Source organism: Oncorhynchus mykiss, chromosome 27 (assembly GCF_057628025.1).
Source record: "Oncorhynchus mykiss isolate SJ-2025 chromosome 27, ASM5762802v1, whole genome shotgun sequence".
Taxonomy (NCBI): domain Eukaryota; kingdom Metazoa; phylum Chordata; class Actinopteri; order Salmoniformes; family Salmonidae; genus Oncorhynchus; species Oncorhynchus mykiss.
This window is the reverse complement of record NC_143048.1, coordinates 14,660,059-14,687,514: the sequence shown is the minus strand read 5'-3', so window position 1 is coordinate 14,687,514 and position 27,456 is coordinate 14,660,059. Positions and strand designations below refer to the sequence as shown.

Below are 27,456 nucleotides of genomic sequence, written 5' to 3'. Positions count from 1 at the left end.
GTGAGACCGAACCAGAGAGCCCGACCGCAGACAGACTGATGAAGCCCCACGTCAGTGTTCCAGCCGTCCCGACGAGGCAACGAAACCCTTCAAACCTGACACACAAGAGTTTCACTTGACTCCACAAAAGCTGCCTTAATAGGACAGTCTTTTAAGGAAAGTCTTGTCCCCCCTCAGATAACTTGCAGAATTAAAACGGCTTCTAGTCATCTTCAAACTAAGCATACATGTACTGGGTTGTAACCATCTTTCACAATGCATAGGACCTTTATCAACATTTACATTTCAGTCATGAAGCAGACAACTTAGAATCAGTGCATTCAACCAACCAAAGTATAAAGACAGAAATAAGCAAGACACTAGAAAAGCAATACCATTGTATGATGTTTTATTAAAAAGTAAAGAAAACATACGTCAGCCTGGCTAACTCCTCCCCACAGGCAATGATGGATCAGAAGGTGTACCATTGGCAGTGATGGCTGGGGGAATAATATTTACCTCAAAACAAAGAAGACAAAAAGGGGGAGATCTAAACTCCCATATCCTTTACATGTGAGCCCCACACCTGTCCAACCAATCCCGACCCCAGTTGAGACTTAATACAAAAAAAAAAGTATAAAATACTCTTAGTTCTTCCAGAAATAAAGCATTTACAACAGACAGGTATTCTGAGAGCAGTCACTTTCGCAGTCATCTAGATTTGCACTTCCATCTATACATTCAATGTAATTGAACAGCCAACAATGAAATCCCAATCATCTCAGATACAGGAGTTGAGTAGTACAAACAAAAACCTCAAAACGCTTTTTAAAAAAAACGGCCCAAATTATAAGAACCAAAATTAAATCAGATCGGTCATTGAATCCTCAATCCTACGTGTCGGAAAACCTAACGTACTGCATAGAACAGCACATAGCTGCATACACAGAACAGGGCATAGTCAAGACCTCTGCATTGTAGATCACTACCTAGCCTGCGACCTGTACATAGATACCCCAACACCCCATCTGAGAATTACTATAAGGATCTTAGCCACTTTCCAAGGTGTCAGTATGGTACACACTCTAGTGATAGTAGAACGTGCATGAGGTTGTTAAGGAAAGGGACACGAACAAAACAAGAGGTTCTCATGAGACCATGGCTTGCACTATGCTGGTTAAGCGTGCAGTAGTATAGCGCCACCTGGTGCTAATGAATGGAAACGGAAAGGAATTTGAAGCAGCGGCAATAACCTGCTGCTGAAGAATGTGAACCTAACACGTCCCATGGTCCACGAACCCTCCTCCCCACACAGACCGCCTACCTCGGATTAGACCCTAACCAGACTTTGTATGGATGGCATAAAGATGACCGCTGACAAATCTTTGTGAACGAGGAAGTGGTTACAGCTCACAAGTATTTCTCATACACTGCCTTTGAATCAAATTCAGACAGATGTGCAACAAAAACACTGAACACGAAAATCACATTTAAAATCAACAAGCACGTTTCCATGCATTTAGACCATGGTTATCCTTGAATGTGGTTTCAACACTGGTTTCAAATAATAAAAGCCTATAAATGCTAATGAGACAGTGGACATGTGAAAATAAAGGCGGCAGGCATAGTTTTACAGGGAGAGAACTACAGGGCTGAGTTGAAGGAGAATCAACTACTCAACCTGAGGACATTATGGAGGTGAAAGGTCGGGTACCGCGGCGGACCAGGAATGAGACACTGCAGATAAACATGTATTTCTGCATCCAGAACAGAGCCATCTGGAGAAAGAGGGGACTAAAAAGTACTGCTGTTTGTACAATAGGTCTTTTCATTGTCAATAACACTGGAAACTGAATTGCATATGTAAAAACCTGGATAATCTGTTTCAATGCTTAGGCAGAGTGATGGCTAGGCAGTGTGTGTGTGTGTGTGTGGCCTGAAGAAAGAATTCAGACGTAGACGCCAAGGACTTTGGTGGCCTCACACGGCCGGGTTGCCCAAAGGCCAGTGTTAAGTCACGTCAAAAAAAGCAAAACCAGAGAATGATGACTGTACATCGACATAGACCTAATTTATCCTGGACAACGGTTACCAGCCCATCTCTCTCAGCCCAAGACGCAACTTTAAACCTGGGAGGATGACCAGAATGTAAGGTGTGGGGGATGGTCTCTAAGAGCTCTGACAAATCCTCTCGTCTTAAATGTAAATTTCTTGGTTTGAAAAATGTCAAAATATTAAATCGCATTACAAATATAAATCAGTTTCTTATTTTTTTACTAAAAAATATTAACAAAACCAAAATCACAAAAAAACTCCATCTGAGAAGTTGAGCCCCATTTCCTCGGAATTGGGAGGTGGGTTCTGCTTCATTTAGGGGCAGAAATTTGAAAAGACAGAACAGAAAAAGCACCCTGGACTTCATTAGGAGCGTTTTTGCCGCTTGGAATGTCGGTGGCCGGCCCTGTTCTCCTCGTCACTATCCCCGCCATCAGCCCCACGCTGCAGAGTTCTCCGCTTGTCGCACTCCTCGCCATCGCTCTCCTGCTCCCGGTAGTCTCTCCGGCAGGAAGAGGCCACCGCCCGCTTGCTCTTCCTCTTCGCGCTTCCCTCTTCCTCGCTCCCCTCCTCTCTCCTCCTTTGCTCCACCACTGCTTTCCTGGGCCGACCCACCTTGCCTTTCCCATTCTGCATCTTCCGAACCTTCGGCGTCTCCTCTTCCTCCTCATCCTCTGAGACCTGGGGGGTCCGACTGACTCTCTTCCGCTGGCGGCGGCGCAGGTAGCTGAGGCCGGGCAGCAGCTTGTGGAGCAGCTCGGTGAAGCTCTGCTCCGTCTTGGCCATGCAGGAGAGCACCGAGCTGCCCGTCTGGTTGTACTCCTCAGCGTTGGAGAACACCAGCTTGACGTCCTCCAGGAAGTCCTGGGCGTGGCGGTACTGGCCCTCGCTGAACTTGGCCTGCATGGTCTGGAAGTCCATGGGGCTGGAGATGATGTCAAAGTAGTCCTCCGCCTCCTCTACTGACACCGGCTCTCTGGAGAGAAGATGGGGAGGTTAGGGGTCAGGTCTACTGTCTCAGATCTAGTTAGCTTGTTACCATTGCTATGGAATTCACATGGACACCTACATTGAAAATTTAAAAAATCAACTGTCTGATATTTATATAGTTAATGTATGTTGTTACATTGAGATAGGAGTATAAGTCCAAAGTTAGTTGTACCAGTCAAGCCATAGTTTAAACACTTTCAGAAGGCATTTCCCAGCATGCCAGTCTAACAGACTAGTAGTGCATCAGTCTCACCTAAACGGCCAGCTGTAGCGGAATTTGACCAGTTTCTGCAGGATCTCCTCGCTCCTCTCCAGCTCCAGGGCCTGCCGACGCACACCTGTCTTTGAGCTCTGATGCACCTGCAGCAAACCAAACACACACCATAGTGTTGGGAAGGGGTCAAATGATCTGCATAGAAGCTGGCTTGCACCAGTGCGTTGGAGTCACCAGACCAAAGTCTTTATAACCATGAGCCATAGGGTGTGTTCTCACCAGCTCGTCGAGGTCTGCAGGGCTGCTATGGGCAGCCTTCTGTTTCCTGGGTTTACTGGGGGGAGTATGCTTCTTAGATCCACCCTTACTGGACGCCTTCGATGCTTTAGAGTGCTTGGTCTTCTTCCTTGATCTCACTGGGAAGAAGAGTCTAGTTAAATACACACCATCAGGAAAATATTTCAGTCAGCCCCATTTGTTGTACCTGTTTGAACTGTAAGAACAGGGATGAAGATATAAAATCACAAGTTAAATGGTCAAATATAATTCAGATTTGTAAATAAAAAAATAAAATAAAAAATCTTTCAACAGATCTCCTCTGGTCTAATAGGCTCATCAATGAGCCCAAATGATCCGAGGGAGGGAGCTGTGCCTAGTCAAGAGACCTCAAAATGCACGAGGCCGTATCCTCTCCCAGTTTGGTTTGCAATGTTATTGCAGCACTATAACCATCAACCACCCGTCTTCCAAACCCAGTTGTGTGTGGTTACCTTTCGTGCATGCCTAAACTCAGAGGATCACTCTGCCACATACTGTCAAGCCAAGCTGGGGGTGAAAAGCCCACCAGATCAAAAGGGGGTGGGGGACAATGACAACACTTAGACAATGAAGAGGGGAGAGAATGGGCTCAGAATACTGCACCACATTCCTGTCATTCCAAATCTCTCTGCACTCGTGAAATGGAAATGTGTCCATTGTTCGTGCTGTTCAGAGTTTTCCCTGGTCTGCTGGTCAGGATAGGAGACAATCTGGGTCCTAGTATTTATGTAAAACCACTGCTACACAACAGGCCCTTCCCACACAGTCTTAGAGCCCTAGTCCACAGTTGTTAGCTTCAGAGTGTATGGGCTTCTGTGTCAACTCTGCACTTACACCGATTCAATAAATATACAGTGGGTGTCATATTGAAGTATTCACCCTGCCTTGGGATTTTTTTTCCACATTCTGTTGAGTTACAAGGAGGGATTGAAATAGATTTAATTGTGAATTTGTCATTGATCTACATAAAATACTCTGTAAATGTCAAAGTGGAAATAATTCCACAAACGAATACAAATTAAATGAAAAAAATAAACCCCTTTGTTTAGGCAAGCCCAAAATAGTTCAGGAGTAAAATGTGGCTTAACAAATCAAAGGTTTATGGGCTCACTTTGTCAAAATACAGGTTGACAAGATTACTGAATGACCACCCCTTCCTCTACCCCATACAAACAGTGCCATAAGAAGGTATTCATACCACTTGACTTATTCCACATTGTGCTACAGCTTTAACTGAAAATGTACCAAGAAAACAGAATGTTCTTTAGCAAGACTCCCACTAAAAAGTAATACAAATAAATAAATAAATAAATAAATAAATAAATAAATAATTTTTTTTTTTTAAATCAGCAAGGGGGTCAATAATACTCACAGCTGTGGCCCACGGCCTTGTAATCAGCATCCTCCTCGTCATCTTCATCAGAGTCCTCCGATTCAGACTCCTCTTCTTCCTCTTCATCCTCCTCTTCCTCAGTGTCCTCGTTGTAGTTTCTGGAACAACAAGTAGCCACCAGCATTCTATGTTAAAGAGCATTCATCCAATTGGTACCCAACAACCACCCAACCAGCAAAACAGACTTCTTTCTTCACACGCTGTAGGTTTGGAAGAACATCAAACTAGAAACAGAATTGTATGATTTTGGGGGGCACATCAGTGGAGTCAAAATAATAAAACAAGTATTTTCCAAGTGGACTATACAGTACCATCTTCAGATTGAAACGGCTTGCTTGTGTTTGACGAGGAACAAGAAAGTTTAGACACAGCTAAGTCTTTAAACCTCCAGTGAAGTGATGCGTTTTATTGTGTGACCCCCTACCTTCCGCGGGAGCAGCGTCTTTGCACGGCAGGCTGGCAGGCGGGGCACAGCCACTCCCCCTGGGGAATGCGGTAGAGGGCGGGGCGCAGACAGAACAGGTGGAAGGCCTTGTTGCACTCGTCACACAGGATGAGCTTGTCATCCTCACCTGAAGACACGATGGAGATTATCATCACAAACAGACTCAGTAAAGAGTCATTAACTCAAGACAATGAAATGTGTATACATAAAGTCACTAAGACCAGCTAAAGTTATTCATATGAAATAAGGAGAAGCCTTTGTACAGAGTTCGTGTGCAAAAGCTCCAACTGAACAAACAAAAAATACCAGCGCTGCATCCCTCATAGCCCAGGACTCAGATCTACAAGTTAGGACCAGAGGTGGTTACTGATTAGAGGTGGAGGAACTATTTTGACAGGGACAGATGTGACAAAAAAATCTGAGTGGTTCACAAAAAGGGCTAGGGAGTAGGGGATGATATGGCATTGGACCAAGATGCCCCGAAACATCCAGGGTCATTTGGCTAGGGCTCAGTTTGCAATGAGACAGGTGGTCAAACCCTCAGGGAGAAGGGGCCCAGAGTGACTTTTGTTTCACTTATTAGCTCACCCATTAGCTCTACCAAAACAAGCATTCATCATAATAATTTATTACCTATATGAAATCAGTCTCATTTCCAAATATTTGCAGTTCAAGATAAGGCTAAGGATAAGTCATGGCTAACCTGAAATCACTGGGTAGGTTTCCACTACACCAACTCTGCTAATGTCAAATCAGCAACATGGATAGGAGGGAGTAGTGTATTTTCATACAGGGCCTTGAGTATTGTACTTCTACTTACAGTAATTGGTACTTATATTACATCAACACTTACAGGGCCTTATACTGTATGTATGTATGTATATATATTAGTTAATAATTTGTTTCTGCCTGTTCGAGGTCTGACTCAAAGGCCAAAATGTGAAAAATATTGTCCTCTATCCATCACTTTTGGATTTTTCTATGCTACCCCTAAATTACATTTCAATGACTGTATCAAGCTTCAGAGTAAAACACATTTCACTGTAGCTATTGGGGGTATGTGACAAAAAAAATATATATATATTTTTTTAAAAAGAGACTAAATCTAGGTCATTATTTTATTTATTTATTTATTTTAACCCCTTTTTCGTTGTATGCAATTGTTTTATGTAGTTAGTCTCTTCTCATCACTGCAACTCCCGTACGGACTCGGAGAGCCGAAGGCCGAGAGCCGTGCGTCTTCCGAAACACAAACCAGCCAAGCCGCACTGCTTGTTGACACAATGCCCACTTAACCCGGAACCCAGCCACACCAATGTGTCGGGGGAAACACCGTACACCTGGCGACTGTGTCGGCGTGCACTGCGCCTGGCCCGCCACATGAGTCGCTAGTGTGCTATGGGACATGGACATCCCTGCCTGCCAAACCCTCACCTAACCCAGACGACGGTGGGCTAATTGTGCGCCGCCCCATGGGTCTCCCGTTTGCGGACCCAGAACCTCCAGCGGCACTGCGATGCAGTGTCTTAGATCACTACACGGGAGGCCCAGGTCATTATTTCTACAGTCTCCATTTACTTCTAGTAATTTCAATGTCGATTGAGATTGAATAAACATTCCAGAGGAAATCCATTTTTTACTCAAACCACCTCTCTGGCCGGATTGAAATGGGCTCGTGGGCCTTGTTTGACACCCCTGCTTTAGTGGGTAGTTGTTTGGATGCAAGGTGATTTGTGAATCGCCAAGTCTTTACAGGACTTTGCTCAGGCAGATAATCTCCAACAGGCAGGAAATGACAGTCAAATGCTGTAGTGTAGACCAGGGTTTCCCAAACTCTGTTCCCGGGCCCACCCTGCGTGCCCGTTTTGGTTCTTGCCCTAACACTACACAGCTGATTCAAATAACCAACTCCTCATCAAGCTTTAATTATTTGAATCAGCTGTGTAGTGTTAGGACAAAAAACAAAACTTGCATCAAGGGGGGACCCCAGGACCGTGTTTGGGAAACCCTAGGTGTAGATGACTCAATACTGTGAAAAGTGTTCTTAACGAGACGCTGGGGCACGGTGCTCTACCGCCACCTAATGATACATTTCAGTTTTTCTTCATCTGATTGACTTTAGTGTTAAAATTAGATCCACTTTTAGGATACTATCTTCAATTGTTTCTTACTAATTGGAATGCCATTTTTCCATTGACACCATTTAAAATTCCCCCTTCAGTTTTCTGACAGCTCCAGGACATTGAGGATCACCCACCTTTCCTGCGGCACACCTTGCAGCGTGCGTTCTCTGCCGACATGTCCCACTTGATGCAGGCGTCCAGCATGCCCAGCAGCACGTGCATCCGGGAAAAGGTCTGAGCCTCACGGATCGCTGTCTTCCATTTTTCTACTGCCGTCGCCACCTGCACAGCAGACAAATTACTATTATTGACATTGTTTATTTAATCTCTTTTATTGTATCGATTTTCACAGAAAAAAAAAAAGTGTGTTTAAAACACACTTTAAATAAACATTGATTTGAAAAGACAGTCCTCCTTAAGCTCAAATACAGCTTGGGGGTAGAAGCAGCCCTTTAAAACCAGATCATGGGACAGATTACCCTAGCTTCAATCCTATCCTATGAAGAAACATTGGATTCTGGATTAGTCGTTAGGAATACCCCTTTCATATACAGATACAAATCACACTTTACCATAACCTCCTCTTTATACCATATTTTGCTTATACCTGAAAGAGGTAAGGGGTACAAATAAAATAAAATCATACTACATTTACAACCCACCTCGAGACCTAGTCATGAAACCTGTATTTTCAGACCCTGTAACCACATGGGTCTGTTTTACACGGGTAAATTCAATAACAATATGGTTTAATACCTTCCTAATATTAATTGCAAACAGGCCCCATGGTTTAACCCTCCCCCCATACAAATTGCCAGTTACGCACTGATATGTATAAAAGGGGTTATATTTGCAAGAAAATTGTAAATAAGAGACTGTTTGAAAGGGGGTTGCCTTGTTTTTAATTACAGGTAACATACCATGTTCTGATTAAAATATGTATTACTCACCCTGGCCTCCTCTGCCAGCTTCTTCTCCTCATCCACCTCCTCAGTCTTCCTGCTCTCCTCCCCTTCCTGCTTCTTCTTCTTCTTCTGCTTGGGGGCCATGAAGCCCTGCAGGAACTTCTTGATGACACAAGCCTGGAGAGTGATGACACACTCCCCAAAGTCCTTCAGGTTCTCCAGGTCACGCACCTGAACACACACAAAGAGAAAGATGTCAGAGGGGAATGGTAAAGTTCAGAGGTCATATTTTGCCGAATGTGCAAGGCACAAAGTTGAATACAGGTAAATGGGCATTGAGGAAGATCTTGAAAAGTTGGTTGAACAAAATAATGTTTATGGCCATTAGTGCTTCCTGACCATACGACCTGACCAGATAAGTGATCAGGATAAAGTCCTGAGTCCAAACATGTCAATTGATTGTATGAATAAATAGTTACCTTCTTCTCAAACTCATCCATGCTGTCGTCCATGTAGCCCAGGCCGCCCTTCTGGAGGCGCGAGGCCACCTCGATGACGTCGCTGCGCATGTACTTGAGCAGCTCCTGGTGGCCGTCGCAGCTCCTCAGCCCTGGGTTCCCCTTGCGGGCCAGGTTGATAGAGTGGAGGATGTCCTGGTACCTGTCAGCGTACAACATCCAGTCAGTCAGTCGCACATATACCTGTACCATGTGACCTAACCAGGAAAAACTCTGGGCTATTTGCATAAATAGAGCAAGACAAAAACATTATTTTTTTTTAATGTAAAGTGTGGAGTCGAGTGAATTGGTGGAGGGAATGTAGAATGTAACACTTGTCTCCTCACCTGACTTGCAGCTTGGTCTTCAGCTCGCTTTCTCTCACACCCTGTGCATGGAGGCTCTCCACCAGGTCATCGAGGTCCCGTGGAGCATCACACACAAACCTTCAACACAACACAAGCTAGGTGTAATCACATAGTATGCCCTAGAACAAATATAATCATCTACTCTCTGGTGTAAGTATCGTTTTAACACTGCTATTGAAAGACACACAAATCTTTTTAGTTAACAAGTCAACCAATGACCATCTCTGCAAGTGAGTTTCATACCAGAGGTTCTGTCCCTGGTTGGGAGTGGTGGTCTCGATGCAGACTGCAGCTGGCGCCCCCTGGTGGGCTCCCTCGCTCAGAGCACCATCTAGACTGCCACCGTCCTCAACATCTGCAGGACCAGCAACAGAATAGGGTCGTGTTCAGTAGGCACAAAACCAAACTTGACCAATAGGAATGGCTTATTTTTCTACAGTCTGCCCTAAGGTATATGACCCAGGTTTAAACGCTGCAACTACTACAAGACCATCTACTACAACTAATAATATCACTCAATTATATTTAGGGGTTCACAGCAAAGCTGTGAAACATTGTTATTCTCTGAATTAAAATAATTTTCTGGGACATGGTCAAATAACTCACAGCTAGATTGGTAACGTTTCTAAGCACACAAACTACAGGACCATGAGTCATTTAGTCTAAAAGAATGCCACTGATTGGCCTATAGGTGGCCCTATTATAAGTAGAGACTAAATGTTGTATGTAGGAGTCTTTTACATGCTGAACAAATTTGCCTCAAGGGCCCATAAAGTCCATCAGGTTTGATTTTCCTCCATTTTGGAAATTTGGAGAAAGAAAATCAAATTCGGTACATAGGCCTCTTAACTTCAGGGTTCATACACATTGACAGATGGAATTTCATGAATTTTAACCAAATATCCATGACCAACTGTTAGTGGCGTCTCTATATGTGCATGTAACAAAAGTATGCTTAATGTGGTATTGACACAGAGGCTACTCTCTGATCCCAAGTACCATCTCCTGTCGTTGTGGAAGGCACTTAACCCCCAACAAAAGTAGAATACCAGTTAGGCAGCTGTATAAAACACGTGGTCAACACTCAGCATGGAAAGCTACTGGATGTGCAGGCTTTTGATCAAGCCCTGCTCAAACAGAGGGGGGCTGGAATAACAGCCTACACCCACTAGCTGTCCTGTATAACATTGCGACATTACAACCAAATAAGTTACGCCTTTTGAAATAATCCACTCATTTAATACAGCAGATCAAAATGGCCATGGTAGGCTACAAATCTTTTTATTAAGCTGAAGCAAGCACACAAATTTTCATCAGTAAAATGTACCTTTTTAGTTGAGTCATATTTATCTTATCTTAGTGTTTACTTTGCATCTCAATAGATTCTAGTCAGCCTGCAATGTCCCATACATTGGATGCCTAAATCAACTGGAAATATCTACAAAGGTTTTGAATCCTAAAGAAAGGCTACATCTAATATTACTGTTTCCAATTCACATAACTATTTTGATTCACATTCGACTCATCCCGATTGAACCAAATCCAAATTAATACAATGGTGAAGTGAAACTCTTGTTGTAAAAAATGAATCAACTTTGCATGGCCTTATTCACAAGTGTTGATGGAACGTTTTTTGGGACATGCCGACAACATATGATAATAATAGCTAAAAAGTTCAAAAGACATGGTTTGAATTGGCTACCTAGCTATTTGATTGTTCTTTATCATATATAGGCCTAGTGCCTTTGGAAAGTATTCAGACCCCTTGACTCAGCAGTCTACACACAATACCCCATTATGACAAAGTGAAAACAGGTTTAGACATTTTTGCTACTTTATTAAAAATAAAACTGAAAGGCACAGGTCTGGGGAAGGTTACCAAAACAATTCTGCAGCATTGAAGGTCCCCAAGAACACAGTGGCCTTCATTATTCTTAAATGGAAGAAATTTGGAACCACCAAGACTCTTCCTAGATTTGGCTGCCCAGCCAAACTGAACAATCAGGAGAGAAGGGCCTTGTTCAGGGAGGTGACCAAGAACCCAATGGTCACAGACAGAGAGCTAGAGTTCCTCTGTGGAGAAGGGAGAACCTTCCAGAAGGACAACCATCTGTGCAGCACTCCACCAAATCAGGACTTTATAGTAGAGTGGCCAGACAGAAGCCACACCTCAATAAAAAGCTTATGACAGCCTGCTTGGAGTTTGCCAAAAGGCACCTAAAAACTATGACCATGAGAAACAAGATTCTATGGTCTGATGATACCAAGATTGAACTCTTTGTCCTGAATGCAAAGTGTCACTTCTGGAGGAAACCTGGCACTATCCCTACGGTGAAGCATAGTGGCGGCAGCATCATGCTGTGGAGATGTTTTTTAGTGGCAGGGACTGAGAGACTAGTCAGGATCGAGGCAAAGATGAACGGAGCAAAAATGTATGAAAAGGATAAATTCTGCTCTAGAGCGCTCAGGACCTCAAACTGGGGCGAAGGTTCACCTTCCAAGAGGACAACGACCGTAAGCACACAGCCAAGACAACACAGGAGTCTCTGAATGTTCTTGAGTGGCCCAGCCAGAACCTGGACTTGAACCTAATCGAACATCTCTGGAGACGTGAAAAGAGCTCCCCAATCCAACCTGACAGAGCTTGAGAGGATCTGTAAACAAGAATGGGAGAAATACAGGTGTGCCAAGCTTGTAGTGGCATACACAAGAAAACTTGAGGCTGTAATCACTACGAAAGGTGCTTCAACAAAGTACTGAGTAAAGGGTCTGAATACTTAAGTGTGATATTTCTGCTTTGTCATTATGGGGTATTGTGTGCAGATTGATGAGGAAAAATAACAATTTGATCAATTTTAGATTAAGGCTGTAACCTAAGAAGATGCGAAAAAGGTTAAGGGGTCTGAATACTTTCCGAAGGCACTGTATATAGGCCTACCTGCTACTGTAATGTCTGACCGTCTCTCGCTCCTTGAGCAACGGACCACTCGTCTCGCACGCGATGCAAACAGACACTCTAAAGTGTTATTCTGATCCTTGTTTACATGTTGATTTATATTTGATAAAATATGTAACCGTGCCTAAATAAATGATCTTAAGAGATGGCGGGCAGGCCTCTGCACTCTAGTTATGAGTCCTTCTGCACTGTATGATATTTGCAACTGGCAGCACAAAACTCAGATTTACTGCGGAAGGTAACTTCGATTCTAAACTACATCAAACCACAACCACTGCGCGCACGCCTGTTTGCAAACTATGTGGAGGTATGGGATCAGAGCATGACAATGTTCTATTTCATACCAAGGCTTGGTGGTTACCAAGATGGAGTGTTTTAAAATGTTTCATATTGAGAGAGGAACTGTTGTCTTTCACAATGGATATATAAAAACAAAAAGACTAATGAAAAGAAAAATGGCTCCTTGCTTATGTAACAGACATACGGGAAACTGAACAAACTGAACACAAGCCTGCAAGTGTTTTGGTTCGTCACAAAGGGAATACCCTGCAGTCTCCCTCCGAGCATTAATGCAATGTTGAAAACAACTGGGAACTCAGAAATCTCCAACTTTAGAGTGTTCCAAGACAACTGGAAACATTAAATATAAAAAATAAGAGCTTGAACAGTCATACAACTCGGGAAGTCGGGCCTCTTTCTAGAACTCAGACTTGCTGACGTAACGATCACCGACGTCATGATTTGACCTCGTGTTTTTCCTGAGTTCCCAGTTGTCTTGAAGCACCATCAAACTCATGTGAAGCTGGGTTAAGTGCTCTCGTCTGCATTAAAACCAAAAATGTATCCAGGTTGGATTTGAGAGCAGAGATGCACACTGTCGACTACACCGCATGGTTTTCAGACGCTCCGATGCGACATGCATCAAGCACATCATTAGTGGTGGTGAGATAACGTGTCTTATGTCAGACTCATTTGCAATTGACCGTCATAGCCGCACGTTAAAAGTATGTGACGGTGAGTTGACTGCCATAAACATTGGCTGTTAATAATTACATACATTTCCCCCCCACGTGGTTGGAGTCGCAAACATTTTCAGATATCAAAATGGGGTAGTTGGCCAAAAAAGTTTAGGAACCACTAGGTTAAGAGATAAATAAGGAAAGAAGATTTTACATGTCCATTAAAATCCTTTGTAAATCCACTCCACAATGGCTTATCAATGCCAAAGTTTCAAGTTAATACGCAAAAAAAGAAATAAGGAAACTATTAACAATTCACTTTGACTGTTTTTTTTAACCTTTATTTAACTAGGCAAGTCGGTTAAGAACACATTCATATTTTCAATGACTGCCTAGGAGCAGTAGGAGCAGTGGGTCGTTCAGGGGCAGAACGACAGATTTGTACCTTGTCAGCTCGGGGATTATGAGGCCTTTCGGTTACTAGTCCAACGCTCCTGCCACAAGGCTACCCTGCCGCCCTGTAACGCTAATGCTCAGAATAATCATGGACTAAAAGTCAGATTTACTCTAAATGTCTTTTGACTCATCACAATAGCCCCTAAAGAGTTTAAGAAAATAACACTGACGTATTCAAAGATTGTCACACTACAAGATGCATATTAGCCCATACACAAATATGCTAAAAATACTTTTAAAATCTTCTCATGAACCATAGCCCATGGTTCAAGTCTTACCTATGTTTTAAAAAAGCAAAGGGATTGATCAAAAGATGAGTTATTGCCAAATTAGATGTGTCCATTTAAACCACTGTAAATCCACCCCACAGTGGACTATTAACTTGAAACTTGTCGTTGCTATTTTAAATTAGGCACATACCCGAGCATTCCCATTGCATAAATCACCTATGGAACCACAGAGTCAACATTGTTTCTAATTGACATCCCAAAGAAAAACCACACTGAATTTGGTATTGATATCTAAAACAAGGAAACTATAAGAAACTTCTTTGCATATGTAACGCTAATGTTCAAAATCATCTGTAATACGTCGTTGCTGCTCACAGCTATATTTATTAATTATATTCCTTTACGCTTCTGGGACATGAGGCACTAAACATAGTACAGCCTCTCAGATGTGATGACAGTGTAATAACTCACCGTTAGTCTCCTCCTCGTCTTCAGGCTCGGCTGAAGCCTCTTCCAGGGTGAGGGTGTAGCTATAGTCAATGCTCTCGTGCACCCAGCCCTTCTCTATGTACAGGCCAGGCACCACATCAGAGAACAGCCAGTACCTAACACAGACACAAAGAGCTGGAAGGTCAATACCGACGGTAATATAAACCAACCGTGACATTAATTTAGTTTACATTTGACATAGTTGTTGATTCCTAATATATCCAAAGTCTTGGGACCATTGAGGATGCGTGCACTAAACCATATAAGTGATGTGCATGTATCAAGAGTAAACTGTAAATGAAACACCTGAACCGGTTGTGCATCATTGAAGTGTGCGTGCTGACCTGTTATGGTTTCGATCAGTTCCCAGTGGGATTCTTCTCAGCACCAGTTTGGCTTTGGCGATGCCGTCCTGGAAGGCCCTCTCTGCTGCAGCCTTCTGCTTGCGGACACGTTCCTCCTCCGCCTCCTTCTCCATGCGCTCTGAGGGGAGAGAAACTGAATTATTGGAGCCGGTAACAAAAAAAAAAAAAATACGCTTTGTTTTAAATAGGCACTTAACAGAGCATTCCCATTGCATAAATCACCTATGCAACCATGGACAAACCATTGTTTGGCTCAAATTCAACCATAGTCATCTCATCTAATTGTCCTCCACAACAAAAATTGGGGAGAGGACTTTGGATCGGTCTCCGTCTGTTAGTACGTTAGTCACACGCGACCTCAGACCATATTGGCCCCATTTTGATGAAACTTGTGTGAATGATTTGTCTTACCATAGAGATCTGGCATTTACAAAATTACACTGATTGGTCAGATGTTGGCGCTGTAACAAGAGATTGAAAATGATAACTTTGAAAGGTCAAGCCCCTCACCCTGTTTGACTTAGGGGCCTCAGGGACTCCGCCATTTTGAATTTGCGAAAAACACTTCAACGCTATTCTTCTGGCACCAACTGACCGATCTACACAAAACTTGATGTGGCATCTATGGACAAAGGTCTCAACGCAGTATTTTCAAGACTAATGACCAATAAACTTTCACGTTGTCTGATACAAATGCATATAAATCAGTCAAAAGACATTCATATTATAACAATATTTGGTACACATGTTGCAAACACTCAAGACATAACATATGCAAGAACATTCATATCGACAACATGGTGGCGATATAACAGACACTTTTAGCTCTCTTAAACTGTTTGACTCAGTGATGATATTTGGCACACACGCTTAGGGATGAGTCTAGCTAACCCACGAGATCTTAAACACCAACGGCCCGATTTTGACTAAAAGTGAGCGAATGATGCGTCTTGCCATGGAGATCTGGCATTTACAAAATTACACTGATTGGCTCATGGGAAGCGCTGCATAATTCATGGGGGACGACATGTTTGCTGTTTACATGTTTAATATTTTTTCTATGACTAGTGATGAGTATTTCCTTACCATGTGACCTGAACAGGAAAAATGGCCCAGTCTAATGACCTACAATACTCTCAGCTGTCCTTACCCTTGTTCTGTTTGTCCTGCTCCTCCTTTTCCTTCTTGGCTTGGATGGACATCAGCCTCCTACTCTTCACCGTACTGATCATGTCTTCCGACTCGGTGGCTACCGGCTCCGCGGCCACTGGCTCTGCTTTCACCTTCTTCACCTCTTTCTTAGCGCTACCCTCTTTCTTTTTCTCCACCTTGGTGGTGGCTGGTGGCGTGTCGCCGGCGGTGGCTGATGGCGTGTCGCCACTGGCAGCCTCCTCGCCTTTGACCTCGGCTTGTTCCTTACGCCGCTGCTTCTCAGCCCGCTTGCGGTCGTTGACCTCCTTGAGTGAGGCCAACCTCTCCTTCCACAGCTCGGCCGAGCGCTGCTGCATGGAGTCCACGTGGTCCTCCACCGAGTAGGTCATGAGGATGCGGTGACACAGTGCTACCAGCAGGCTGGCCTTCTCTGTCGACGTCAGCTCAAACACCTCCACCGCCTCCAGCTGCTCGAGGAACTCACCGCTTACCACCTGGTCGAATCCCCCTAGGGGGCCCCAGTCATCCCCCCCAGAGCCCTGGCCAGAGTCATCGCCGTGGGCGTCACACGGCCGCAGGCACAGGCGCACCAGCTCCGAGACAGAGTGGAGGGTGAGGGGGATCTCCGACAGGGGCATGTCCAGCTCGCTGTAGCCCTCAGCCAGCTCATCTTGCAGCAGGGTCTGCAGCAGCACCACCAGTACACGGTTCAGGTAAAGGAAACCTGCCTTCTCCCCGGCCAGAGCCTCCATCAGGGCCACTGCCGTCACCGGGTACTGGTCATCGGGCATCAGCAGGCCCGCGTAGCAGTTGAGGAAGTCTGCTACCATGGCCACATCTCCGAACAGGGAGTTGGGCAGGCCCTCTGGCATGTCAACCAGCTTGAAGACAGGAAGTGCCTTGCCGCCCTCAATCTCCAGGTCCTCATAGCGGCGCTGCTGCTCACGGCGCACCTGCAGCTCCTTCTCCCGCCGCTCCTTAGTCTTCTCCCGGAGTTTCTCCCTGATCTCCTCACGCCTCTTCCTCATCACATCCTGCTTCTCCTCCTCGCTCATGGCCGCCCATTTCTTCTTCTGCTCCAGCAGCTCCCAGCGCTTCAGGACCAGGTCTCTGAGCTCCTCTGGCAGCCGGCCCCGGTCCTCTGGCGAGAGGGCCTTGGCTGCCTTGGATATGAGACAGGACATGGCGTTCCTCTTGTCCTCCTTGCCCTTGTGCTCCTTGTAGTAGCGCAGCAGATGCAGGGCCATGGGGTGGAGGGGCTTGCCCAGTTTGGGGGTCCCTGGGCCAGTGCTCCGGGCTCTCTTCTTGGGGCTTCCAGCAGAGAGAGGGTTCTTGGCCAAGTCCAACAGGGTCATCTGCTTCATCTTGGGCTTCTTGGCACCTCCACCCTTATCCTTTTTGGAGGATATCTTCTGACCACTCTTGCCGGGGGTCTTTTTGCCAGCAGCAGATTTCTTATCCCTGGGTTTTTTGCTGGATTTTGGAGAGGAGAGGACAGAGGCCCCACCATCTCTTTTCTTGGGGGTTCCAGAATTTTTTACCTTCAGAGGCGAGCCATTCATTTTCATCTACAATATAAATGGATGCATTATTGATTCAATCCAAAGCAACAGACTAAATCTGCAAATTCTACAGAACATTTAAATTCTCAAATGGTCAAATAAGGAAAACAAACCCTGTGTTTATCTACCAACAGTCATATTCCAGGTGAACTAAGATTCTTTATAAAACCACAAATCCAGTAAAAATATCTGCAAATCAGATTACATCAGCATGTATCAAATTTGACAAACCTGCATGTGGCCCCAGATCGTGGGGCTCAGGGGCATGCCAAGAGAATCCTTTTTCTTCTCGTTCCCTGAATTCACTCCTCCCGGGGTGTTCGAGGTCTTCAGCTTCTTACTGGGTTTGCCCTCCGTTGAGCTCAGGCTCCTGCGCTTGGTTGAGACTGGATTCTCTGCGAAAAACTAGAAGGCAAAAAAACTATTAGTCACATAATTAAAAACAAAATGTTTCATAAAAACATGCATACAATGCCTTCAGAAAGTATTCACACTGCTTGACTTAAGTTGCATGGACTCACTGTGTGCAATAATGGTGTTGATTATTTATTTTAATGACCGCCTCATCCCTGTACCCAACACATTCAGATAATTATAAGGTCCCTCAGTCGAGCAGTGAATTTCAAACAGATTAAACCACAAAGAACAGGGAGTTTTTCAAAATCCTCACAAAGAAGGGCACCTATTGGTAGATGGGTAAAAGAAAAAGCAGACAATGAATACCCCTTTGAGCATGGTGAAGTTATTCAATTTACACTTTGGATGGTGTATCAATACGTCCAATCACTACAAAGATAGAGGCATCTTTCCAAACTCAGTTGCCGAAGAGGAAGGAAACCCGTTAGGGATGTCACCATAAGGCCAAACAATGGGGACTTTAAAACAGTTACAGAGTTGAATGGCTGTGATAGGAGAAAACTGAGGATGGATCAAGAACATTGTAGTTACTCCACAATACTAACCTAATTGACAAGAGTGAAAAGGAAGCCTTTGAAAAATACAAATATTCCAAAACATGCATCCTGTCTGCAACAAGGCACTGAAGTAATATAGCAAAAAATGTGGCAAAGCAATTCACCTTTTCTCCTAAATCCAAAGTGTTCTGTTTAGGGCAAATCCAACACAACACATTACTGAGTACCACTCTCTATATTTTAAAGCATAGTAGAGGCTGCATCATGTGTATGCTTTTTCAGAAAAAATAACATTTAAAAAAAGACAATGGACCTAAGCACAGGCAAAATTCTAGACGAATATCTGGTTCAGTCTGCTTTCCACCAGACACTGGGAGATTAATTCACCTTTCGGGAGGACAATCACCTAAGGCCAAATCTATACTAGAGTTGCATACCACAAAGACAGGGAATGTTCCTGAGCGGCCGAGTTAGATTTTAAGTAGATTAAGTCAAAACTATGGCAAGACCAGGAAATAGTTGAATAGCAATGATCAACAACCAATTTGACAGAGCTTGAAGATATTATATTAGAATGCAAATGTTGGTGGCCTCCCGGGTGGCACAGTGGTTAAGGGCTGTGCCACCAGAGACTCTGGGTTCGAGTCCAGGCTCTGTCGTAACCGGCCGCGACCGGGAGGTCCGTGGAGCGACGCAAAATTGGCCTAGCGTCATCCAGGTTAGGGAGTGTTTGGCCGGTAGGGATATCCTTGTCTCATCGCGCACCAGTGACTCCTGTGGCGGGCCGGGCACAGTGCACGCTAACCAAGGTTGCCAGGTGCACGGTGTTTCCTCCAACACATTGGTGCGGCTGGCTTCCGGGTTGGATGCGCGCTTTAAAAAGCAAGGTGCGGCTTGGTTGGGTGTGAATAGTAATTTAAATGAGATATATTTCTGTATTTCATTTTCAATAAATTAGCAACATTTTGTAAAAACATGTTTTCACTGTCATTATGGGGTATTGTGTGTAGACAGATTATATTTGTATTATTATTTTGAATTCAGGCTGTAAGAACAAAAAGTGGAATAATTCAGGGGGTATGAATACTTTCTGAAAGGCTATATTTTTTTCCATTTTGTCTTACTGTTGTATTCTATCACACAATCCAGAGCTCCGACACCAACAGGAGTATATGTGGAGGTTTTTGGACCTACAAACAAAAGTACAAAACACCATATAAATTCAGGTTTACCTTGTGTGGATCCAGGAGGAAGTCGCTGAATTTGCTGGGCAGGTTGAACTTCTTCACCAGTTCATCCTCCACCACCCAGGGGGCCGTCTCTCCCGTCCCAAGCCGGAGTGCATAGTGGCGGATGAAGTAGCGCATGATCTCCTTGGTCGGAGGGCGCTCAGTCCGGAAGAGGCTGTCCACTGGGACATCACTGATGACCTGTTGGTGTAGGGTTTAAACATTTATATAAATTACATAACAGACGCCAGTGTTGTGTTCATTAGAGTATGCAATGGAAAATGTTTTAAATCAATTTGGTAACGAAAAACAAAAGTGTGTGTCTCTTATTCAACAAGTTCAGGCAGCCTCTTTCTGTTTAAATCCATTTTGTAACCAATGAACACGACCCAGTAACAGAAAACGTGCACTTGATGGTCGGAGGTGAACAATAGACATTTTAAAGCAGTGGAGAGGACACCAACCTTGTCCTCGCTGATCAGTTTCACATCATACTTGTGTGGCAGGAACTTTGGCATCACCCATCTCTTCTTCTCCTCCTTCATAGCGGTGGGAGTTTTCCTGGGGGAGCGCCGTGCTCGATCACCTAATGGCAAACAAGCACACAGTATACTTTAACACATGTCAACAGATCAGGCCTGTGTGGATCCTATACTATTTTTACATGTACATTTCAATAAAATAAAAAAAGAATCATCCAGGTTTGTCCAATAGACATCAAATCTCTGTAATATGTAAAAACAGCTGTCTCTGAACTAGCCCACATGTCTTAAAGCTCCATGTGCTGTGTTATAGGGATGTGACATAAAAAATAAATAATGGGTGTCAAACTCATTCCATGGAGGGCCTAAAGCAGGGGTGGGCAAACTTTTTGGCTCGAGGGCCACGTCAGGATTTTGAAATTCAACAGAGGGCCGTATTTTTTAGAGGACCAATATTTTGTTAAAATCAATTTGAGGGCGCCTCCCGAGTGGCGCAGTGGTCTAAGGCACTGCATCACAGTGCTTGAGGCGTCACTACAGACCCGGGTTTGATTCCAGACTGTGTCACAGCTGGCTGGGAGACCCATGAGGCAGCTCAAATGCCCAGCGTTGTCTGGGTTAGGAGAGTGTTTGGCAGGACGAGATTTCCTTGTCCCATCACGCTCTATCAACTCCTGTGGCTGGCTCAGCACCTGTAAGCTGAAGCGGTCTCCAGGTGAACGATGTTTCCTCCGACACGTTGGTGCAGCTGGCTTCCGGGTTAAGAGGGCATTGTGTCAAGAAGCAGTGCGGCTTGGCTGGGTCGTGTTTCGGAGGACGCACAGCTCTTGACCTTCACCTCTCCCGAGTCCGAAAGGGAGTTGCAGCAATGGGACACGACTAACTACCAATTGGATACCACGAAATTGGGGAGAAGAAAAAGGGGGGCGTACTTTCCCCCCCCCGGCCTAATGTCTGCTGGTTTTTGGTTTCAATTAAGACCTAGACAACCAGGTGAGGGGAGTTCCTTACTAATTAGTGATCTTAATTCATCAATCAAGTACAAGGGAGGAGCGAAATCCCCCAGACACGGCCCTCCACAGAACGAGTTTGACACATTGTTTAAACTGACATTTACATTTTTTTCTGCGGTTTTCCGTTTACAACTACGAAAAAAATCATACATTTCACAATGAAGCTGTGCTGCTGCCAGCAACGGTTTGGGTCTCACTGTGCATCCCTTTCAGATGGTTAAACATTGCACCTGTACTACCATTACTGTACCTCAATTCTACCTCGCAAAGTTAACATTTCCTTCTCATTTAACTTCTCAAAGTATTGCCATAGAGGACTTCACTGCCGTCGCTTGCCTCTCTCTGCCATTTTTTCCAACTTAACGACAATTCCTTGCACACTCACTTGCATTTTGCAGTGTCAAGATTAGATTCCGCTAGGAATTGACTCCTAAGACTCAGTATTTTTGGAACGGAGGAGACTGAGAGGGGAGGGGCACAGTATAGGCATAGGCAGTATAGGCATTTACTATGCCTATCTACCGGCAACCAAAAGCTGTCTCTCGCAAGGGAATGCTGTAGATCACCATTTCTTGGCTTGCAATGCCTTGGAACTTCCCTAATACAGGGCCTATCAATGAATAGGCTAGAATAGAGATGAGCACGATGCAGCATGTTGCCCTGACAGTCACTGCACATGGGCTTGATTCACACGGTTAACAGCATGGTAGCCAGGGCACCAAAACAGCAGAGAAGTAGTCTTGCACTTCAACGCTCTAGGTTGTTGCATAAGTTGACCCACTATGTTGTTTCCTTTCTGCATTCACTTCATATCGCTGAGTCTACCTTTAAAAAATGTTCCCCAAGCCTTTATAGCATATTGTCTGGTTAAGGCTATAACACAGAAAATAATGTGTTTTGTGATAAGTGCACTGTCATAAGAATGTTGTAGGGACATTGTTTTAGCTGTTAGGGATTTTTCTTAACGTTAAGGCTCCCAATTTCATTTAAACATTTACACCCCTACTATGTTGTGGATTTTGGTGCAGGTTACCCAAAATCGAATAATATAATTTGCAGCACAACATGACCCAAACGTGTTGTACTCACTGAGGCTCTCTCTCCTGCTTTCCCTGGTCTCCCTGGGGCTCTCCTCTCTGGTCAGCTGTTGTTCCTTCTTCTGGTTCTCCTGGCTGGCATTCTCCTTGTCGCTGGAAGGAGAGTCGCAGGCTCCCTCTAGCTTCTTCTCCGACGTCTCCCCCTCAGCGTTCCCTTCAAGGGGGTGTATCTTCACGACCTTAACCCGCAAACTCTTTTCCTTCCCCACCTAAAGACCCCAAAAATTATTTTGAATCAACATTTTCCATGAAAAGTATTTCTTCCACCTTCATAGACTACTATCTCACCACATGAAAACAAACATTCACAGCATTCGACCAAAATAAAGATAACCTCACCAGAAAGTCACACTCTTCGTCTACGGCGTACTTGGTGAGGATCTCCACCCAGGCCTGGTCCACCAGCTTGTCCAGGGAGACAGTGTTGTGATGGACCATCTCCAGGACGGGCTTCTCGAACCATAGTGGGTATTCCTCCTGAAGTCTGGACATAAAACACTCATGTCAAACATCTCACTTATCGAACACTCGATTGAAAATGGCAGCAATAAACAGTCTTCTTATGCTAACTGATTTGGGTTTATTGGTGCACATTCACAAAATTCATTTTGACAGATGGTGGCTTTGTATTGCTATTGCTATTTGCACTGTTCGAGTCACCCGCAAATGCTTTCCGTAATTCATAAACATGCACGCAGAAGTCCGAGCCGAGGAATGAATACAAATGGTAACATCTCAATGAAACGGAATGCTGGGACCACCAATGCCCATCCTACCTGTACACAACCACTTCTCCAGCAGGGGAAGCAGATTCAAACCAAGGCTTCCCTGCATAGTATAAATAGACATCTTTAAATACGGTTGCTGATCCTGCATGGCTTGCGCCGAGGGTGCTGGTGGAGCAGAGCCTGGCTGTAGCACTGCGCTGAGGTCATTCGTGAACACACGGAACTCAACTTTCCTTCCCTCCCACAGTGCAGCACTCAATGCCACAGCAGCCAACCTGTACACACTGTCCTGAAACTTATCAAACGAAGAGAACCTAGACCTTGTCTAAAAACATTCCCTAATCCAATCCCTTCAGATGGACACAGGTGCTAGGGGGTGTGAAGTGCTAAGGGTTGTTTCTGGACCATGCCACACACTTATTTTGCACTCTCTTTTCATTAAATAAAATGAAGACATTCACCCCATCATTGGATTCAAGGATGACTCAATCCATACGTCATGCAAATAGAAAGGAAGGAGACGCACGGGGAAAGTCCAATAACACAGCTGTGAATCGTGTGACCTTCAACGGGAGACAGTGAGCAGTGTGTGCTACAGATCTTTTTAGCCTCTGTATAGAATAACAATTTATATTTCTTTTGAAACAGAGCATTTCTGTTGTAATGTCACTCAAGCTAGACTTGCTTGTTACTCACAGTTCAGTGACTTCTTGCTCCTCCTCCCAGGCCTCCTTGTGTGTGAGCTGGTTGCTGCCGGTACTCTTGCATGTCCAGATGCGTTCGGCGTACCTCTGCAAGCGCGCGTCATACTCTCTGTAGCCATTTCATCAGGATAACACATATTCCCTTCAAATGATCATAGTATGAGTACTAGGATACAGGATAGGAATATCCGCTTAGTCACTTGACTCAGTTAGCTCTACGGTAAACCCAGAGACCACTGATTCATAATTAATTAATCATGTTAGCAGCAATTGATCTCAATAATTAAAAGTGAGTGTGAGGGACATCCCACAAAATGCATATATTCGGGATCCTGTAGAGGCTAAGCAATGTGTTAAGTCATGTCCCGATATCATCATGACTTTGGCATCTATAACCCCAATGGCTATAGGCTAGTTAGATGTTAAGCAGTACAAACGTCACCCATTATATTACACTTACTGACAAAATGCAGAGCACAAACATTTTGGGTTGATGATGGTGTACATTGGGATAGTAGTGTTAGGGTTTGCTTACAGGCGGCTCAATTAGCTGCTTATCAAATTAGGTTATTGTACTGTACCTTTAGACTAGAAACACAAAAAGTGGTGATGATGGCCTAGTAAGTTATGCAGCCTCCTGGAGCAATACATGATCTCGAACTCACGTGGGGCACCAAAACACTTCTGTAACTATTGGTAGTAGGGCTAGGGGACTTCAAAACAACGCATTGAACTGCATTGTTACTACACAGTTGAGCAACCTGAACGATAACGTTACATGTTTAATATCAATCGGGCATGCCAGGCAGCCTACACCGGCTACACTTTATTGGAAAGTGGTTCATGGCACAAACACGTTTGCTTTTTCTTACATGTCATAACCGTTGTATTTACAACAAGTCAAACATGCCAATTTTATCTGCATGTCAAATCAGACCGATTTGATTATGAGCTAGTGTCAGAACCGACGTGATGTAATCTGTGACGTTGTCTGTCTGTAGTTAGCTGCTCTTCGATCTACTCTGTAAAGTTAGCTAGCTATGCTAACAAACGCGCCATAACAAACTTAAACAGATCTTGGGAATTACCCAAACCAGTTAGGCATAAATCAGCTCGATAGATTGCTGGATACTACTATTCTCAAATCAATCTAGTAGTAGTTAACTTAGCTACTGTTTGTCTAGTTAGCTAGTTTTAAAAAGAGAGCACAACTTTGGCTACGAAATAACACTGTGTGCTCATATTACGACAAAGACAACATTCTACAGTATTTAGTTATTAAACATCAGAAGGTCAGAAGGTGAATAACATGTTAAAACACTGACAAAACGCGAAGTCACAATTCGTGTACATAATGGTTGTGCTTTGATAGTCAGCTAGCTGGCGAACTGAGTCGGCTTTGCCATAATGTGAAAGGATACTCTTTGTTCCTGAAGGCCTCCTTGGTGTGTTCGATGATGTAGACCTCCTCCTCTGGGCCTGGCGGCTCGGCTAGCGGCTTAACCAGCGGGTAGGGTTTCCGGCCCAGCAGTGGTGCCATCCTGAGTACGAAACGGCAGCGATGACGTCTTTACAAATAAAACTCCTAGTACAAAACTACGCAAAATATCACAATATGGCCTTAGCATGTAGTCAAGTATCCAAAAAATATTCCAGGAGCATTCAGCGTGTAGCAAGCTAGCTAGCCAGTCGACTAAATCCTCGCTGCAAAACAATAACACAGCACTTCTTGCTAGCAGTCAAATCGCATCCTTGTTCTGTTCGCCGGTAGTTGTGTCATTGTTAATCAACACGAACTTGTCAAAAACAGCTGTTTAAAAGTGTGAACTGATAATGGACTCTTCGGGTAGGCTATACGGATAAACGTATGCTAGCTAGTCCCAAAGGAGGATGGAGAGGCGAGCTGACAGGATTCTCAAACTCGCGGCAACAGCGGAGGTTCCCGTCAGGGGATCTGGCGCGCTCTCTCCGTTCTCCAAAGACTAGGCCTCTTCTAATGGAGCGATTTTTTTTGACTCGCAGTTTCCGTCCTTGAAAGTTGAAGTTGTTAAAATAATAGTAAAGGGTTGTAACAACTTAATAGAAATATCCAAGAGGTTATCACCTGGGTTGAAAAAATGGCGGGAGTTCCCGCCCGGCAAAATTCTGCACAACCCCAAAACTCAGTTTCCCCGACAGCAAACAGCGGCGTTAGATTTATCCCGCCCCTCTCGTTTTCGATTGGTCTCACAAAGAGCGACCCTATTGGCGTGTTCTAGCATGCGTTTGCATATTTCCGTAACTCACTTCGCCCTTGCACTCCTTCTAAACAACGGCATTTTTTTTAAATAAACTTTGGCAAATGGTCAAATCTACTAAACCTAGTCCACTCTGTTCGTAAGATATTTTAGTTCTGGGCACATAAAACTGTATTGAGATTAAATGTTTCTTCGGTGAGAAGATTTGCATAATTGTCGGCCAAAATCCATCTTCTCCAACTGCCGGTCACTGGGCTTCCTCTCATCATATTTGGTAGGGAGTGGAAACGCCAACCGGATGCTTCACACTCATACATCTGGTGAAATATCTGTCTCCTTGTTCTATCTGTGACTACAAACTGTCGAATTCTATCACAAATAGAACAAGGAGGAAGATATTTTACCGGATGTATAAATGTGAAGCACCCGACGCGCCAATAGGATATCTAGATCGTCCCCACCTCCTTGCTTGTTCTTCTCACTATGACTAATTTGTTCCCGTTTGAAACGACAGGCTGTGGTCTGTCTTGGTTTATTCATAACAATCTTTGAAATACGGTTGGAAACAATAGAGACAAAATGGTACCCTCCTCCGGAATGAAACGTCATGGAGCCAGTTTCATAACCCCAGTATAATTAGATTTGCCGCTGTTGTGGCAACACATTATTTCAAATGACAAGTAATTTTGGACACGCGATTTATTGATTTTAATTGTTAATTTGTCACTACCTGACCGAGCGCTTATATCCTATTAGGGGCGTGGTTTAGCAACGTGAGCTGTAAGAAAATGAAATGGTCAGGAAGTGAGTAATCTCGCTAGCTCGTGCTTGGCTCTGCACCCCTCTCTGCTTGTTCTGCCCACTATGACTCATTTGTTTCAATTTGAAACGTCAGGCTGTGGTCTATCTTGGGTTAGTTATAAAAAAATCGTTGTTGTAGTCCTAAACCCGGAAATGATTTACCTCTGGTTTGTTCAGCCACATTCGGGAACTCTAGCGAGGAAGACTCGGCAGACCGGGGTTTAGGGAATGAGTGAAGTGGAAAATCCTTCCTTAGTTGTTAATTTTCTTGAAATGTAAAGGCACAACATAGTTTCGAGCTTTTGCCTTAAGTAGCTGAACATGTTATTACTCCCACCTCGTGAATGTGACAAACGAACAAGTTTTAATTTTCGGCAAGAACAACTTCATATAGAAGAGTGCCTTTGAATTGACGGCCTGCACATGCGCAGTTTGGCGCGATACGACCGTTACACCCGATAACATGTTTCTGCGCATGAGTTTAGCAAGCCAACATCGCCATGACATCGCCTACAAGCGTGAATAGGTATTTATATTAGAGAAGCAGTTTCTACATATCTTTATACTAAACCATCTTTGGTTCAGCCATCCCTATGGGGAAAATGAATGGGGAAAAAAAATGGGTTTTGGAATAAACACGAAAATTGTCTGAGGTTAACACAGGTTTCAAATCAAATTGTATTAGTCACATGCGCCGAATACAACAGGTAGACCTTAGAGTGAAATACTTATGAGCCCCTAACCAACAATGCAGTTAAAAAAAATACAAATAACAATAAGAAATAAAAGTAACAA

At 44.1% G+C, this 27,456-nt stretch overlaps 1 protein-coding gene across 2 annotated transcripts; it reads right to left on the bottom strand.

The window, feature by feature from the left end:
* Window positions 1-371: 371 nt before the first annotated feature.
* On the bottom strand, window positions 372-26,716 carry LOC110507609 (tyrosine-protein kinase BAZ1B). 2 transcript variants are annotated; one of them, XM_021587708.3, is made up of 21 exons: window positions 25,728-26,387; window positions 25,045-25,164; window positions 23,616-23,732; window positions 22,531-22,675; window positions 22,184-22,400; window positions 20,064-20,185; window positions 19,603-19,800; window positions 17,688-17,861; window positions 15,893-17,462; window positions 14,722-14,860; window positions 14,360-14,493; window positions 9,531-9,642; window positions 9,267-9,365; window positions 8,902-9,082; window positions 8,468-8,653; window positions 7,652-7,799; window positions 5,374-5,521; window positions 4,929-5,047; window positions 3,518-3,654; window positions 3,278-3,384; window positions 372-3,010 (listed from the first exon to the last, which is right to left on the bottom strand). In XM_021587708.3, exons 2-21 carry the CDS (start codon window positions 25,161-25,163, stop codon window positions 2,401-2,403), a joined length of 4,782 nt encoding a protein of 1,593 aa, XP_021443383.2. In that variant the 5' UTR covers window position 25,164; window positions 25,728-26,387; the 3' UTR covers window positions 372-2,400. The 2 variants fall into 2 exon arrangements, with proteins under 2 accessions (XP_021443383.2, XP_021443382.2); XM_021587707.3 differs by having other exon boundaries at window positions 25,045-26,716.
* Window positions 26,717-27,456: the final 740 nt, after the last annotated feature.